The sequence below is a fragment of the Panthera uncia genome, chromosome C2, assembly GCF_023721935.1.
Source record: "Panthera uncia isolate 11264 chromosome C2, Puncia_PCG_1.0, whole genome shotgun sequence".
NCBI lineage: Eukaryota > Metazoa > Chordata > Mammalia > Carnivora > Felidae > Panthera > Panthera uncia.
This window is the reverse complement of record NC_064810.1, coordinates 143654143-143670495: the sequence shown is the minus strand read 5'-3', so window position 1 is coordinate 143670495 and position 16353 is coordinate 143654143. Positions and strand designations below refer to the sequence as shown.

The 16353-nt window shown below is 42.1% G+C and overlaps 1 protein-coding gene across 1 annotated transcript in view; it reads left to right on the top strand.

The window, feature by feature from the left end:
• Positions 1 to 16353, top strand: part of GADL1 (glutamate decarboxylase like 1) — a 167491-nt gene that overhangs the window by 51595 nt on the left and 99543 nt on the right. The window contains exons 9-11 of the mRNA XM_049629225.1: positions 4036 to 4152; positions 8176 to 8240; positions 8512 to 8593. Coding sequence (XP_049485182.1) covers positions 4036 to 4152; positions 8176 to 8240; positions 8512 to 8593 — 264 coding nt within the window. The remainder of the gene's footprint in view (positions 1 to 4035; positions 4153 to 8175; positions 8241 to 8511; positions 8594 to 16353) is intronic.

The following is a 16353-nucleotide window of genomic DNA, read 5'->3' as shown; positions in this document are numbered from 1 at the left end:
CAGAACATGCTTGCTCATTGCATTTGGGTTGAAATTCTGTACTTAAAAATTCTGCCTTTACTACAGGTGTACTGGCTTTAGTTGTGTGTCCTTAGATCTATATTTATCTTTTTTTTTTAACATTTTGATGACAAGTGGGCTTGATAGCTGTCTGGTGAGACAGATTATCAGATTTCATTCACTCTCAGGTAAAATTCTATATGACAACCTGCTTGTTCTGCTGTGAACCACAGATATTGTGTTCTAATTTTATCCTTTTTCCCCTAGTTTTATCTTTTTCTACATACTCCTATCAAAGAGAACTTTGTTTATGTCGTTAATGCTTTTCTGGGGGCGGGGGGGGCGCGGAAAATCGATTGTGCTTTCCGTATGGTTCATAGAATTCCTTCCTTCCTCCTTCCCCACTCTCTTTTCACTCTTTCTTTCTTTCTTGAATTTTAAACTTTTTATTATGGAAAATTTCAAATATATAAAACCTAATATAATGAGCCTCTCTATACCCATCATGCAACTTTGAAATTGTTAGCTTCTGCTCTGTTCTGTCTACACCCCACCCCCTTCCACTACCACTAGATTAGTTTGAAGCCAGTCTCACACATCGTATCATTTGATCTATAAATAGTTCAGTATATCTGTAAAAGGTATATACTCTCTCTTTATTAAAAAAGAACACACACATACCATTACAAGAAATAATTTCTTAATATCATCAAATTTTTACTCTATATTAAAATTTCTCCTATTGCATTTTTTAAATAGTTGGCATGTTTGAATAAGGATTCAAGGTCCATATGTTGCATTTGGTTGATTCATCACACAAATCTTTTCTTTTTTTTTTTTTAATTTTTTTTAATGTTTATTTATTTTTGAGACAGAGACAGAGCATGAATGGGGGAGGGGCAGAGAGAGAGGGAGACACAGAATCGGAAGCAGGCTCCAGGCTCTGAGCCATCAGCCCAGAGCCCGACGCGGGGCTAGAACTCACGAACCGTGAGATCGTGACCTGAGCTGAAGTCGGACGCTCAACCAACTGAGCCACCCAGGCGCCCCCACACAAATCTTTTCTAATCTGTAGCTTACCCCGCCTCCTTTTTTCTCTCCCTGCAATTGATCTGTTGAAGAAACCAAGTTTTTTATCCTGTAGAGTTTTCCACGTTGTGGTTTTTGTCGATCACATCAAGAATTTGAGAATCTAAGTGTTCCCTTCCCTATACAATCCTTCTGTTCTCTATATTTCCTGTAACTTGACAGTGAAATTTTGAGAGTCAGTGAGACTTAGGTTGGAATTTTTACCAGGAAGGCTTCTTCACAGGTGGCGTTTTGTCCTTCAGTCGGGACACATCTCCTGTCTCTTTTTGTGCTGCCATTGATCCGTGGGTTCTGGTATTATTGGTCCATCAGTTACAGACGTCTGCTTCGGCTTCTCACCCCATGAATTCTGCTGCCATGGATGATCTCTGTCCACACCCGTTATTTCCTTAGGTGATGTTCTAATTCATTCCCTTGTTCCTCCTTCATTTAATGGCAGGCTTACTACCATAAAGAAAACCTTCCCTTACTCCTGTTTGGTTTCCCAAGAGGAACCGTTGGCACAGTGAGGGCAGGATAAATGTTTTATTCTTTCTCCTTATTTACCAGTTTTCATATTAATGAGTTAGTTGCCTAGCATCCGTTAAAGATAGCCAAGGCGACTTTTCTTCTTTAATATCATGAAGGATGCATGCTTTAGCATATTTGATGGGTTTTATTCTGCTTCAGTCATTAGTACTTTCATTGTTCAAATTTTTGTTTGTTTCGACAATGAAAGTACGTGAAAATTGACATATCCTGAAGTTGAGAACTTGAAAAGACGAGTTTTGAAAAAGTGAAAATCGCTTTAGGGACATTTAAAAGTAGGGCGATGGGGTGAGAGTGGGTATGTTTCCTCAGTTTTCTTTCAAGTTAGTTAAAACTTGAGTCTAGATTCACCGAGGACAAACCTTGTGTCTGTTCTGAGATAATACCTGGCGATTAGCTTCGTTTTCCAGTAGCTTCAGACCTTGCTCTTCTGTTTCAAGCTTTTAACTCGTGTTGCTACAGATGTGGGGCCAGTGCATCAGTTTTTTTTCTGCTGGGATTCAGTTCCCCAGCCCACCACAATCCATTAAAAATCTGTTGAGCAGTGACCTTTATTTGACGCCACTACAAAGATGCCGAAAACCACAGAAGCATCAGAAGTTCTTATGAAAAGATCAAACTCGTATAACCACTGGATATTCGAAGGTGCTTTTGTATACGAGTGTTTTCAGTGACAAACTTTTGTAGGGAATACACCTCATCAGCAGCACGCAATCAATCCTGTTCCCACTGAATTTTCTCACTGATAGCATGAGATATGAGAAAGGGAAAAAAAATGGAAGGTTAAATCCAGATTGCAAAAGTTTAATTTCTGGGCCTGGTATTTATAGCTAGGTTGTTTAAAAGGTGCGGAAAACTCATTAATAGGCTATAATAGCCTGCAAAGGTATTTTTTCACAACTGTTCAGGGTGTCATAGGGTTTATAAGGAACAGTCCAAACATGAAAGGCACCTTAAGTGCTTTTAGGAAATTACTTTTTCTCTTAATGATTGATGTAAATCTGGTCTCATTTTATTTAGGTCACCGACATGATAAAGACGTAATCTGTTGGTAGTTGATCGCAGGGAAGAATTCCTAAAGCCTATGGTTCCCCAGGGTCTCTATCCCCTACTGGCCCTGCTCTAACAGGTTTGGATGGACTGGATTCCGTGTGTCACCAGTGTCTCCCCAGATGGCAAATGGAGTCACTGTGTACCATCACTTTGTTTCCCGTGCATCTCAATTTAAAGAGGTGGACCAAGTGTCTTTGCTCTGCTTCTCTTTCCACTGAGAAGTAACGTCCTTCTGTCGAAGGTCAGCTAAATGGGAATGAGTCAGGTTCAACCGGAACACCACCTGACATTAAATGGGACGTAAGAACAACTGAACTTCAAGATAAAACAGAGAAAACTAGGACTCCGTCCTAAAGGGAGGTAAAATGACTTTTATAGGCAGTAAACGTTCTTGTCACTTGTTCCCCAGGAGCTCTAGAATCTTCGGATTCTCCCTGCTTCCTCCACCCCTACTTCTGTGTGCAAATTTTCCCTCCCAAGTCACTTCCACAGTGAGCAGAGCCTCTTTGCTGACATACGGGGATGGATCTATGAGGTCAACAACCTCATGTGCTTCCCTCTATCTGGCTGCTCTGAAGTTCCTTATGGGGCCAGGGCATCTGGCTTGCTTGGCTACAGTTGCCATTCATCTCTGCGTGTGTTCCCACAGTCTCCCTCCCCCACCCCATTTCCCTCTGGCACCTGTTCGCTCTACAAGATGTAGCCACGGGCTGTATGAAGAGGCATAATCGCGGTAGGAGTGATGCAGGTTCTCTTTTCTAGCACTTTCTAATGGATTTCTCTGTGGGGCACCCATCTTGGCAAGTGTCGCCCAGTGAGGTTACTTTATCCCCTCGGATACCACTTTGTACCTGAGCACACACTCTTTGTTTTGTAGCTCTGCTTACTTTGCAAAGTGACAGGCAGACGGGCCTCCACGGTTTGCCCCTGGAGCTGCTTGTTTTCCAGTCGTCCTCCTGGTTATTTTGTGGAGGCGCAACCACGCGGGCACCCAGGCCCCAGTGACATGCCCCCAAAAGGAGTTAGCGATCGCATAGAACGCCAGCCTGCCACTGGTCAGAGCATCCTCACTTTCCGTGTGGGAAATCTGAGAGCGTAGAATACTACGGAAAGAAAATGAGAATAAAAAGGGTTACGATGAGTATCAAGTTGGGACCAAGGACTCTTGCTGTCACAGCATTGTCCCAGTTTCCCTGACCTCTCTGAGATGAGATTGCGGAGGAGTTGAAAAGCACTCTGCAGGAGTGGTCACCTCCGACGGAAGCCCGTAGATCTCTGGATGTATAACCGTTCTGTTTACCAACCTGCTACAGGACGGACATAGTGGTGATGGTGACAGTTCTTGTCTGTGGGTCCTTCTCACAGGGAGCAGCTCCGTTTCTCGTCTGTGCCACCTCTGGTACCACCGTGCTGGGAGCCTTTGATCCTCTGGATGAAATAGCGGACATCTGTGAGAGGCACGGCCTCTGGCTTCATGTGGATGTAAGTGCATTTGTCTGTACCCATTGGTTCGACTTCCTCGTCTGTTCGCCGCTGCGGTGGGATGTCTTTCATGTTCTCAGAAACTAGACGTGAGGTCCCAGCTACTTTCATTTGTGTATTTCTTTCTTTAAAAAAATTTTTTTTAACGTTTATTTATTTTTGAGAGAGAGAGAGAGAGAGACAGAGTGTGAGCGGGGGAGCGGGGGGAGCAGAGAGAGAGAGAGAGAGGGAGACACAGAATCCGAAGCAGGCTCCAGGCTCTGAGCTGTCAGCACAGAGCTCGACGAGGGGCTCGAACTCATGAACCGCGAGATCCTGACCTGAGCCGAAGTCGGACGCTTAACCGACTGAGCTCCCCAGGAGCCCCAAGTGTATATTTCTAATTAGGGGAAATATATATGTCATTTTCCATAAGGTAATAAAGAAGAAGATACCAAGACTTGGTGTAAATTTTGGTTTTGCTTTCCAGATTCTATTTTATTTCCTCTTCTCCCGTGAACCATTTCCTCTGGTCCCTTCAATCTAGTACTGTCATGATGCGGGTGTGGTATGAGGGGCACAGTGAACTACAGAATCAAGAGACTTTGACTTTGGGTTCTAACTGGTCTCTTCTTCATTGTGACCTCACCCATTTGGGCTTTGGTTTCATTTATAAAGAGGGAGATAGCTGATGTGGTCTGTGAGGTATCTTCTAGCTCTAAAATGACATGATTCCAATCAGCCGGAAAATGCAAAAAGCTGCATTACATAATTGCCTGCTATAATTACAGCAGGTTTTGTCTGGATCCCTCGTAGATAATTATTTGAGAGGGACTGAGATAACTTGCATTCTTCATAATTTTCTAACTTAAAGAATGGACTTTTTTTTTTCCTAATTAATTTTGTAAGTCCTGGGGCTCTTCCTAATACATTTTCCCTTAATTAAAGGTAACTCTTCAAATTCTACTGATCCAGGGTTAATAATTTGAATTCGGCCGGTTCTGAATGCTTGTCGAGCTTTTGGTTTTCCTTTTCTTTTTATAAAACGAGGAGTTAATTAGTTTGATTCAACCTAATAGAAGGGATGGTTGAACATACTGATGACACCATAGGGAACTTTCTTCTGGCAAGTGAGTGATTCATATCCTCCTTAGCAGAAAAATAAAGCATGCTATTTTTGACTTTCTGAACGGAAGGTAACTAAGCATTTGGGGGATATACCTACACACAATTTTATAGTTTGTATGATTTTATGCTTTCAAAGTACAGTGCCTGGGTTACAGAGAGAATTTTTCAGCAGCTCAAGGCTTTCATTAAGCATATGCTAATATTTGGTAAAAGCAGCAGTGATGTAAATCTCGCTAGAGTCACCGGCCCTATTAGTATGCCGATGGCAAGGCTTCAGGTAGATTATTTGTGACTTTAAATGGGATTGTCGCATTTGTACTTGTTCACATTTCAGCTTTTATCTTATTGATTTTTATAGACTTAGGAGCATAATAATACATTCCGTCCTAAAAGATAATATGAAGTGAGTACTCTGTGACTGTGGAAATATGGGGAAAAAAATCAAGTATATCAGCAGTTATACTTAAAAATTCCATTCTCATAAAAGAAACATCAAATATGGATTATGTAGTTTAGGGAAAGCAGAGCAGGTACAGCAGTTTCTAAATTGGGAGTGAGATTAAAGACTTAAGAGAGGCTCAGAGAGAATTGTGATTTATAAGTATGAATGAAAACCTCCCTAGATTTTCAAAAAAAAAAGAAGGTTGACATTTTTTTTTTTAATTTTTTTTTAGCGTTTATTTATTTTTGAGACAGAGAGACAGAGCATGAACAGGGGAGGGGCAGAGAGAGAGGGAGACACAGAATCTGAAACAGGCTCCAGGCTCTGAGTTGTCAGCACAGAGCCCGATGCGGGGCTCGAACTCACAGACTGTGAGATCATGACCTGAGCCGAAGTCGGACGCTTAACCGACTGAGCCACCCAGGCACCCCGAAGGTTGACATTTTTTAAGGAAACACTCTTATAAGAGTCTTTAAGCCACACAAATTGTTTGATTTGCACCTACTAGACATCTAGCGGTATTAGACAAGTTGGACTACGGTTTATCTGACCTGTTAACGAGATTAGCTCCCACACTGAGACAGTCGTCACTCATGCTTTAATATCCCAGGTGCTCGAAGTTCATGTGATTTTCAAACTTCCTTGCCCCTCACTAGGATTGTGAGAATTTGTTTAATTTTGGGGGAGGAAAGGGAGGCAGAGGGTGGTGCAGGAGACGGGAAGGTGTTCGAATGTGGTGTGTGAGGCTCCTGAACTCACCTCCTTCCATCACCCTCAGCTCCGCACACTGTCTTCTACCATTTGGCCCTAAGCCAGGATGTTATCCTGAAGCAGGAATGGGCTTTGGCTCCCAGATCTCACCTACCACCTCTGAACCTTAGTTTTTCCATTAAAAATTTTGAGGCAATAATGGCTCCATTCTCAATGCAGTGTTGTGTGGTCTAGATAACCATGGAGGGCATTCAACATGGCCCAAGTTGGTGCCCTCATACTCCCTCACAACCATTACCCTTCCATACTCTGCAAATTAAAACTTAGAAGTCTGCTCAATTTCAAGGACCAGACTGACTTCCTTATTTCTCATGTGGATTCTTCCTCCCTCCACCCTCCCGCCACCCCTCAGCATCCCCCCTACTCCTGGCTCCAGACTTCCTGTCTGTGGGGTTTCCTTCCATTTCCCAGTCTCAGCTGTCTTCTCCTTCGCTCATAGTGTTTACGTCTCCTGTGGATATCTTCCCTAAGTCCCAGGCTTCCTTTCTCCCACTCTTCAAACATTTTTGATTTGCAAATACTTCTGAAAACTGTTTGGCTGAAAAGATCTAATGAATGGGTTCCACCTAGCCCTTCCTAGTTGGCTTTGAGTTCCTGTGTACCCCTCTACCCACCCTGTCAACTGTGCTCTTTATTATTCAGAATGCCAGCCCTCAGCCCGTACCTCATTATCAACCCTGGCATGTTGTGTGTGGGAGAATGCCAGCATTGCAAAGGATATTGTCTATTTTCCTCTTAAATACAGAGGACAAACCTGTGGTTGCCAGACGGGAGGTGGGGAGGCTCGGGTGGGGGTGAAATGGGTGAAGGGAATTAAGAGGCACAAAATTCCAGTTATAAAATAAATAAATCACAGAGATGAAAAGTACAGCATCAGGAATATAGTCAATAATACTGTAATAACGACGTATGCTGACAGATGGTAACTATACTTGTCGTGGTGATCACTGAGAAATACATAGAATTGTCAAATCACTGCGTTGTACCCCTGAAACGAATGTAACGTCGTGTGGCAACTATGCTTCAATAATGACACTAAAGAATAAAAACATTTCTTCACTGGATTATTTGTTTTTTGGGTGTTGAGTTTGGTAAGTTCTTCATAGATTTTGGATACTAACCCTTTATCTGATATGTCATTTGCAAGTGTATGTTATTTGCAAGTATTTTCCCATTTCGTTGGTTGCCTTTTAGTTTTGTTGATTGTTTCTTTTGCTGTGTAGAAGCTTTTTATCTTTTTTTAAATTTTTAAATGTTTATTTATTATTGAGAGAGAGAGAGAGAGAGAGAGAGAGCAAGAGAGGGGGAGGGGCAGAGAGAGAGGGAGACATAGGATCTGAAGCAGGATCCAGGCTCTGAGCTGTGAGCACAGCTGTGAGGCTCGAACTCGCAAACTGCAAGATCATGACCTGAGCCAAAGTCGGATGCTTAACCGACTGAGCCACCAGGCGCCCCATAGAAACGTTTTATCTTGAAGAGGTTCCAATAGTTCATTTTTTGCTTTTAATTCCCTTGCCTTTGGAGATGTGTGGTGGGGGAGAGGGGAAAATGGGTGATGGGCATTGAGGAGGGCACTCGTTGGGATGAGCACTGGATGTTGTATGGAAACCATACAGGTTGTCACTCAGGGTTTTCTGTGACATCAGACTGACAGACGAATGGCATTGAAATAACGTGTTGTGGTTCTATAAATATCTCCACAGGCTTCGTGGGGCGGTTCAGCTTTGATGTCAAGGAAGCACCGCAAGCTCCTGAGAGGCATCCACAGGTAAATGTGGTTTTTCCAGGCCTGGGGCACCTCGTGTTCAGGCAAGCGCATCTGCCTGGATCTTGCACACTCAAGGGACTATGAAAACAGAGACAAAGTCACCGCTTTACTGGAAAGGAAACCAACCCAAACCCCAAACTCCCCCAACTGCTCCAACAAGGCAGCCTGTTGAACACCTGGGTGTGAGTATCACGTGCTACTAATGATCGTAATCTTGCCGCCAGAAGCTACTTATTCCCTCCTTCCCTGTCCGTTTGGTTTTCCGCAACAGAGCCGACTCCGTGGCCTGGAACCCCCACAAGATGCTGATGGCTGGAATTCAGTGCTGCGCTCTCCTCGTAAAAGACAGATCCGTGAGTTTTCCTTTTCCCTCTTAGGGTCTTGGGGCATTAGGGAAGGTGAAACCACCGTGTTTTCGGAGGCCTCGCTCTTGCTTACGTTTCGTTGCTTTGAACCGGATACAGTGGAAGGTCTTTGGTAAATGGTGGTGGCGTGAAAAGGAAAACTACAGAGGCTCAGATTAAAAAAAAAAAAAAGTCTAGTGTTTCTGCTCAGGTGATTTTGGGGCTTAGCTTTAGGTGTCATATAATCTCATTAGTCACAGCAAAATGGTCTCTCTTGCCCTCATTGGGATTATATTTTAAACCTCAGTTTTAAACATGGCCAAGATTTTGTTCTCCTTGATTAAGCCTGGGATTGAAGTTATCTTGAAACTTCTGCTCGCTGAGAAAGCGGAACAGATGTGTGTCATACATTAAATTGAATGCTTAATATGCTTAGCTAGGGTTTAACAGCGCATGCATACGGGAAGATGTTAGTTCCGGGCTGATCACCGAACACTGATTTATTATGTTCTTTCGGAACATTTTGCGTGTGTGTGTGTGTGTGTGTGTGTGTGTGTGTGGTCGGGGTGGGGGAGGGGGGTAGTTAGACGCTAGTCTGGATCCCAGCGGGCCAGGTTGCAACGGCGCTGCGGGGGTCCCCCCTGGCCACACGTATAAACCCTGTGTTTTTCCGCGGGTAAAATAAGGATTCTTGTGGGAAGTGGCCCAGGCTGGGAAATGCCGCTTCATTCTTAGAAATGCCTCCTCAAGATATGTGTGCAGCATGTGGGTGATCTTTCTCAGCCATCTGTTTACATTTTTTTTTTCCTTAGGGGGACTCCCTTTGCCAATGCTAAAGTCATTTTCTCTTTTTAAGGAATTTTATTTCAAAGGAAAACCATATTTAAAGTTGAAACCCAGTCTTGCTTGTGCAGTTACAACTCTCTTTCAAGATGAATTGTGACATTTGTATGTCCGCACTCTTTGTGTTTGGAGATGACCGAACAGAATAGTGTAGTAGGGGCCAAGGGCAGGCCCACCTAAAATGTGCCCCAGTGGCATATTGATTATTTTGAATTGAAGCCACTTGGGAATCAGTCAGGGCAAGGACACTCAGGTCCCCTCTGGCCTCCTGAAAACAGAAGACAAATCTCCCACCTGAAAGGTGCCCTCCCTGTAGAAAGAAGTAACAAGACATCCTGACCACCAGAGACAGGAATTGTAAAGCTGAGAAAGCTGTACAAACAAATTGTTACTTTTCTTTTTACTAATCTACTCCAACTCAAATTCCACTTAGAATTCCTAACCAGTTAAAATTTCCAAACACGTTTTCTTTATCATGTCAAGGCTTCACAAATGTATTGTCTCATTGTCTAAAATGTGTAAAAACCGCCTTCGTCATTTGTTTGGGTCTCGATCTCATTCTTCGGCCTCCATGTGCCCATAATAAGACTTTGGTTTTTCTCTCTTGTTAATCTGCCTTCATGGGAATTTAATTCTTTTTTTAAAAAAAATTTTAACGTTTATTTATTTTTGAGAGTGTGAGAGAGACACAGTGCACAGCAGGGGAGGGGCAGAGAGACAAGGAGACAGAATCTGTAGCAGGCTCCAGGCTCTGAGCTGTCGGCACAGAGCCTGATGTGGGGCTTAACCTCACGAACTGTGATATCATGACCTGAGCCAAAGTCGGACCCTTAACCCACTGAGCCGCTCAGGTGCCCCTAAATGGGAAATTTAATTTAGAGTCCAGTTAGAAGAACCTAGGACAAAGTACAATTTCTTCCTCCCTTTCAGTATCCATCAGAAGCTACAGAAACCGATTCTGCATGTGGAAATAGAGATACTCTCAGAACTATGAATTTATTGCCTCCTATTTTATTAGGTTGTCTACTGTCGGTTGTATTTCACACCATTTTTTGTTTTGCATTTAACTTCTCAAGTTATTATTTCGTTTTATAACTGAAAGGTAGTTTAAGATTATCATTCATGAACCAAGGAACATCCTCGGCTTGCCTGTGGTACGTATTTAGGACATGACAGAGTTAGGAATAAACCCAGGTTTTCCTTTGCTCTAGACATAAGAACAAAAATATATTAAGCATCCTTTCTGTGCCTGGCATTCTACATCTGCCTTCTCCCCAGTCCGCCAATCTGAATGACATCCTTATCTGTTGGCGTGACACTTTCAGGAGTGGAAAAGTTAGACCAAAAATTTGATGACTGCTCTTTTAAATAACTTTCTGGCTTTTATACATTTTTCTTGTCGAATGATGTTTTAGCCAAGAATTGATTTGCATTTATGTACTTGATGCAATTCAAAATTTTCTGCATCGTCTAACTCTATTAAAGGGGTGACAATTTTATTTTATTTTTGTAAAGAATTCATTCCTGGATCTCAATAAAAAACAATACCCGTGTCGACTTCCATGGCAGGAATTAAAAAGTTGCGGAAATTGTATTTGTTGTGCAAAGAATTGAATGTTATTAAAAGTTGCCTTTTTTACTGATTTTTTAAAGTTTATTTATTTACTTTTGAGAGGGAGAGGGAGAGAGAGAGAAAGAGAGAGAACGAACAAGCGGGGGAGGGGCAGAGAGAGGGAGACACAGAATCTGAAGTTGGCTCCAGGTTCTGAGCTGTCAGCACAGAGCCTGATGGCAGGGCTTGAACTCAAGAACCTCGAGATCATGACCTGGGCCAAAGTCGGACACTTAACCGACTGAGCCACCCAGGTGCCCCAAAAGTTTTAAGCTTCTTTTAAAAATAAAAGATTGGGGCGCCTGGGTGGCGCAGTCGGTTAAGCGTCCGACTTCAGCCAGGTCACGATCTCGCGGTCCGTGAGTTCGAGCCCCGCGTCAGGCTCTGGGTTGATGGCTCGGAGCCTGGAGCCTGCTTCCGATTCTGTGTCTCCCTCTCTCTCTGCCCCTCCCCCGTTCATGCTCTGTCTCTCTCTGTCCCAAAAATAAATAAAAAACGTTGAAAAAAAAATTAAAAATAAAAGATTGTTTTTATGATTTTATTATTATTATTACTATTACTTTTTTTTTTTTTTTGAGAGAGAGAGAGAGAGAGAGAGAGAGAGAGAACACCAGTTGGGGAGGGGCAAAGGGAGAGGGAGAGAGACTTTTAAGCAGGGTCCATGCTCAGTGGAGACCCCAACACGGGGCTCAATTCCACAACCCTGAGATCACAACCTGAGCCAAAATCAAGAGTCAGACATTCAACTGACTGAGCCACACTGGCGCCCCTTCACATAAAGGATTGTTTTTAAATTAACTGGAATGGAGAGCGGAACCATGAGAGCTGAGAGAGGACAATCAGCGTAAGCAAGTTTTGCGTTGGCAGTTTTCTGTCCCTTTTGCACCTATTTTCTGCCTCTGTTCTCTTTTGTATTTATTCATTCATTATTCAGCCAATGCTAACTGACTTCCTGGGTAGGCCAGGTGCTGTGCTAATTTGGGGCTTATAAAACGGGCACATTCCCTGTAGTCAAAGAGCTTATAATCTTACCGAGAAGACGATGAACAAAATGTTCATATTTAATTCTTTTATTATTATTTTAGTAAGCGCTCCGAAGAATGTGTCAGACACTGTTGATCATATATACTATAGCCATTCCAACCGCCTTCCTTTCTCCTTCCCGAGCTATCTAAGCAGTCTCCCTTGCAGTAAGAGCTACAATATGACACAGCTGTGGTCGGTACAGGGTAGAGGAAGGTGTGAAGACTGTTGAGAACTGTTTTACCTGCAGCTGGGGGTGATACACACAAGAGGAAAGCATCCTTTCCCCTTTTCTACCTTGAATGAAGTTGGGTCAGGGCATGATGTGTGGAGTTCTGACAGCCGCCTTGCAGCCATACGACGATGACCCTCAGTCACAAAGTGTTGTGCTGATGCTGGAAGTGATTACTTTGCAACCGTTTTGTGATACGAGGTCATTTATTGTCCTTATTGCTGAAATCACTTCCACTGGGTGATCTGTCCCTTGTAGCCAAATGCACTCCTATGTGATACAGAAAAGAGTATGGCACTCAGAGAATGTATATCAGGGAGAACTGAGATGTTTCGGCTGGAAGAAACAGAACATACACATTTTTTTTTTTTTTAAGAAAGGAAAGAATTGTAAGAAAGGAACCCAAGCAGGCTCCATGCTGTCAGCACAGAGCCCGACACGGGGATCGATTCCACAAACTGTGAGATCATGACCTGAGCCAAAATTAAGAGTCATATGCTCAACCGACTGAGCCACCCAGGTGTCCCCAGAACAGAAAGAATTTTAAAACCAGAGAGTAATCTGAATAAATTTGCATTTAAGACCGTGAATTGGAGGTAGGCAAGAGTGGAGGCAAGAATATGAAGCTTACAGTGTCCAAGGAAGAGTTGATGGCAGGGAGATGGAAAAATGTGATGAAATTTAAGATATACTTTATCTGTCCACCAACCAGATAGGGTTGAATCACCAGTTATATGAGGGAGATGAAGAACAGGTGTCATGGTTGACTCTCTTGTCTAGTGATGCAGCAACTGAGTGAAGGTTCATGCGTAGGCAGATGGAGATTGCTAGAGGATGAGAAGATTTGAGAGTGAAGTATCTTGATTTTTAGCATTGGCTACATTAAATTTGGGATTCCTATGAAGTTTTCGAGTGAAGATGTCATGTAGGCAGTTGACGTGTAGATGCAGAGCTAGGATGAGGGGGTCTGGGCTGCAAAAGTATATTGGGAATTGCTGCTACATAGATGTTCTCCAAGGTCACAGGAGTGGAATGGATTGTCTTGGGAAGAACTTGGAACCGAGAAGAGAAGAAGATGTAGAATTTAGCCCTGAGGAACTTCAGAGTCCGTGAAAGCTGAAGTTGGAATGGCTGGGGAGGTAGGAGGAACATCAGGAAAGCAGGATGCTAATAAAATACTCTTTGAGAGAAGCATATTATGAGGAATGTTCATGACCGCCATCCTTTGTGTTGAAGCTTAAATGTAACTTCCTTAAAGAAGAGATCCCAGACTCACCAGGTGGACCGGCATCTTCCCATTCTTCTTTCTCAGACCCCGCCCCCTTCCCGTAAGTGCTCATCATGATGGGTAATTAAGATTTCTCATGTATTCACTTTCCCTCCCTCTAGAACATAAGCTGTGTGAGGATATAGACTAGGTCATTGTATTTGCCACTGTATTCCCAGTGCCTAGCAAGTATACACTAAACAAGGATGAAATTAGAATTCACTGAAAAATTGACTGCTTAAATATATTAAAAATCCTCAAAAATACTTGCTATCATGTCAGCAATAACTAGGAGTTTCCAATTTCTCCCCTACCCCAAATCGTTCCTTTCGAACGCTCTGAGATAACAATGATGAAAATGGCAGTTGATGAGTTTTATTGCCTAGGTCCTAACACGAGGCTGGAGTGTGCCTCCAGCAGTAATTGATTAATAGCGATTTTAATTTGGACTCACTCCTCCAGTTAATGGAAGGGGATAACTCTAGTTAAAAGAAAGCAAATTACTTAGTGAATATACTTCTGTTAAGGGAAAAACGAATTCCCTAATTTGTACCCTCCGAGCCCTGACATTCACAACGCTGTTTTCCTGATTGACTAGCTGTGGTGTTTGCATTTTTAATGTCCTGTATTAGTAAAGAAGATGGCTTCCAAAACAAAGCAGAGCTGCTGTTCTCTGAATTGTACTATCACTAGTCGCCTTTGCATCATAGGGATAAAAAGAAAATCAGATGTTAAAAAAAAAAAAAAAGAACCCTGTGATTATAAATAGGTTGACTTCAGATGTGAATGCTGGCACTACATGGCTGTTTTGGATCAAAGGCAATTTTGATGCTTTGATCTAAAAGAAAAGGCAATATATTCTAAGAATCAGTTGCATAGATGGAGAAAAATCTCAATGTTGGCTTTTTAATTTTTAGTGCTTATTAGAAGGACTGTTTAGTTTAAAGCTGGGGGGAACCCTAATAGATACATGAGGTGAGAAAATACCAATCAGATGAATTTTTGAGCATGGATGTTTTCTCTCCATTTCTACCTACCGTTATCAACCAATATTAACTCACAGGGATTTCCTGTTTCAGCAAACAATTTAAGGGGCACTTTTTTAAATTTAATTGTCTTTAGAAAGACTATGTTGGTCTTGTGGATTTTTTTATTATGTCTGTTTTTATATGTTTATTTCAGAAGCAATTAATATGCATCATAGACAAATCAGAAAATTCAGATATGGAGAAAAATGAAGAAAAAGAGACAATTCAGATAACTGTATGCCCACTTATGTATGTTCTTCTGCATATATGCATTTAAATAAATAAATGTGGGGGCGCCTGGGTGGCTCAGTCGGTTGGGCGACCGACTTCGGCTCAGGTCATGATCTCGCGGTCCGTGAGTTCGAGCCCCGCGTCGGGCTCTGTGCTGACAGCTCAGAGCCTGGAGCCTGTTTCGGATTCTGTGTCTCCCTCTCGCTGACCCTCCCCTGTTCATGCTCTGTCTCTCTCTGTCTCAAAAATAAATAAAACGTTAAGAAAAATTTAAATAAATAAATAAATAAATAAATGTGTGTGTATACACACACACACACACAGGTGCACATACCTAATCTAAAAAGATTGTAACAGGGATGCCTAGGTGGCCTGAGTTGGTTAAGCATCTGACTTGATTTTGGCTCAGGTCATGATCTCTATGATCTCATGGTTGTGAGATAAAGACCTGCATCCGGCAGCATAAGACTCTCTCTCCCTCTCCCTCTACTCTTCCTCTGCTCATGTGCACACATTCTCTCACTCTCTCTCAAAAAAATAAAAATAAATCAAAATAAATAAATTATAACATATTTTTCTTTTAGCATACTATTTTCGCTTAACCAATTGCTTTTTAGTTAACCAATATTCATTCTATATGTTTTTAACAGCTGCATAGTATTCTATCATTTTGATATATTATAATTAACTTGACCATCTCGTTATTGCTGACCAGTTAGGTTGTTTTCATATACGTGCTGCTGATGCAAGCACTCAATTAGGTTGTTTTAATGTTTGGCTGTTAGAGATTTGGCTGCCATCTTTGAGGGCTAAATCTTTGTGTAAATCCTATATTCTTTCCTTATAAAAAATTCCTAGAAGTAGAAGAGCCATGATGATCTTTCATGATGTTTTTTTATACTTATGTCCTAATTTTCCTTCTAAAATATTGCTTGCCTTCTCACTAGTAGAGTATGAGTGTGTGTGTGTGTGTGTGTGTGTGTGTGTATGTGTTAACCTTTGACATCACAGGGGTTTTTAGCTTTGTCAATTTAGCAGGTAAGCCATGTGTATACCCACACTTACAGACACGTTTTCCTTCTAGTGTTATTTATTGACATAGCTCTTTCTGAGGGATCTTTTTTAGACAGAGGTATTGACATGCAACTGTGGGCTATACCTAGGTTTCAAATGTGAGGCCGATAAGTTTGCAGTTCTTCATTCTAGAGGAAGATCAGAATCCTCCTCTATTCTTTAGGAGAATAGTTATTCTCTTTACACTCTTTAGGAGTCCTGGTTATTCATGAGGAGAAGGAGTAGCAAGAAGAAGAGTATAGGAAATTCATTCAATACACACTCACCAAAGGTCCATTACGGGCCCAGTCCTACGATGCAAAGAGAAAACAAGAAAAAGGAGCCCAATATCATCTCCCAATATGGTCCCCCAGAAGAAGGCAGAGATTTTCACTGGAATAGTATACCTGAGAAATGTGTTACCTTTTCTTTTTTTTACAGTTTTTAAAAATGTTTATTCATTTTTGAGAGACAGAGTGC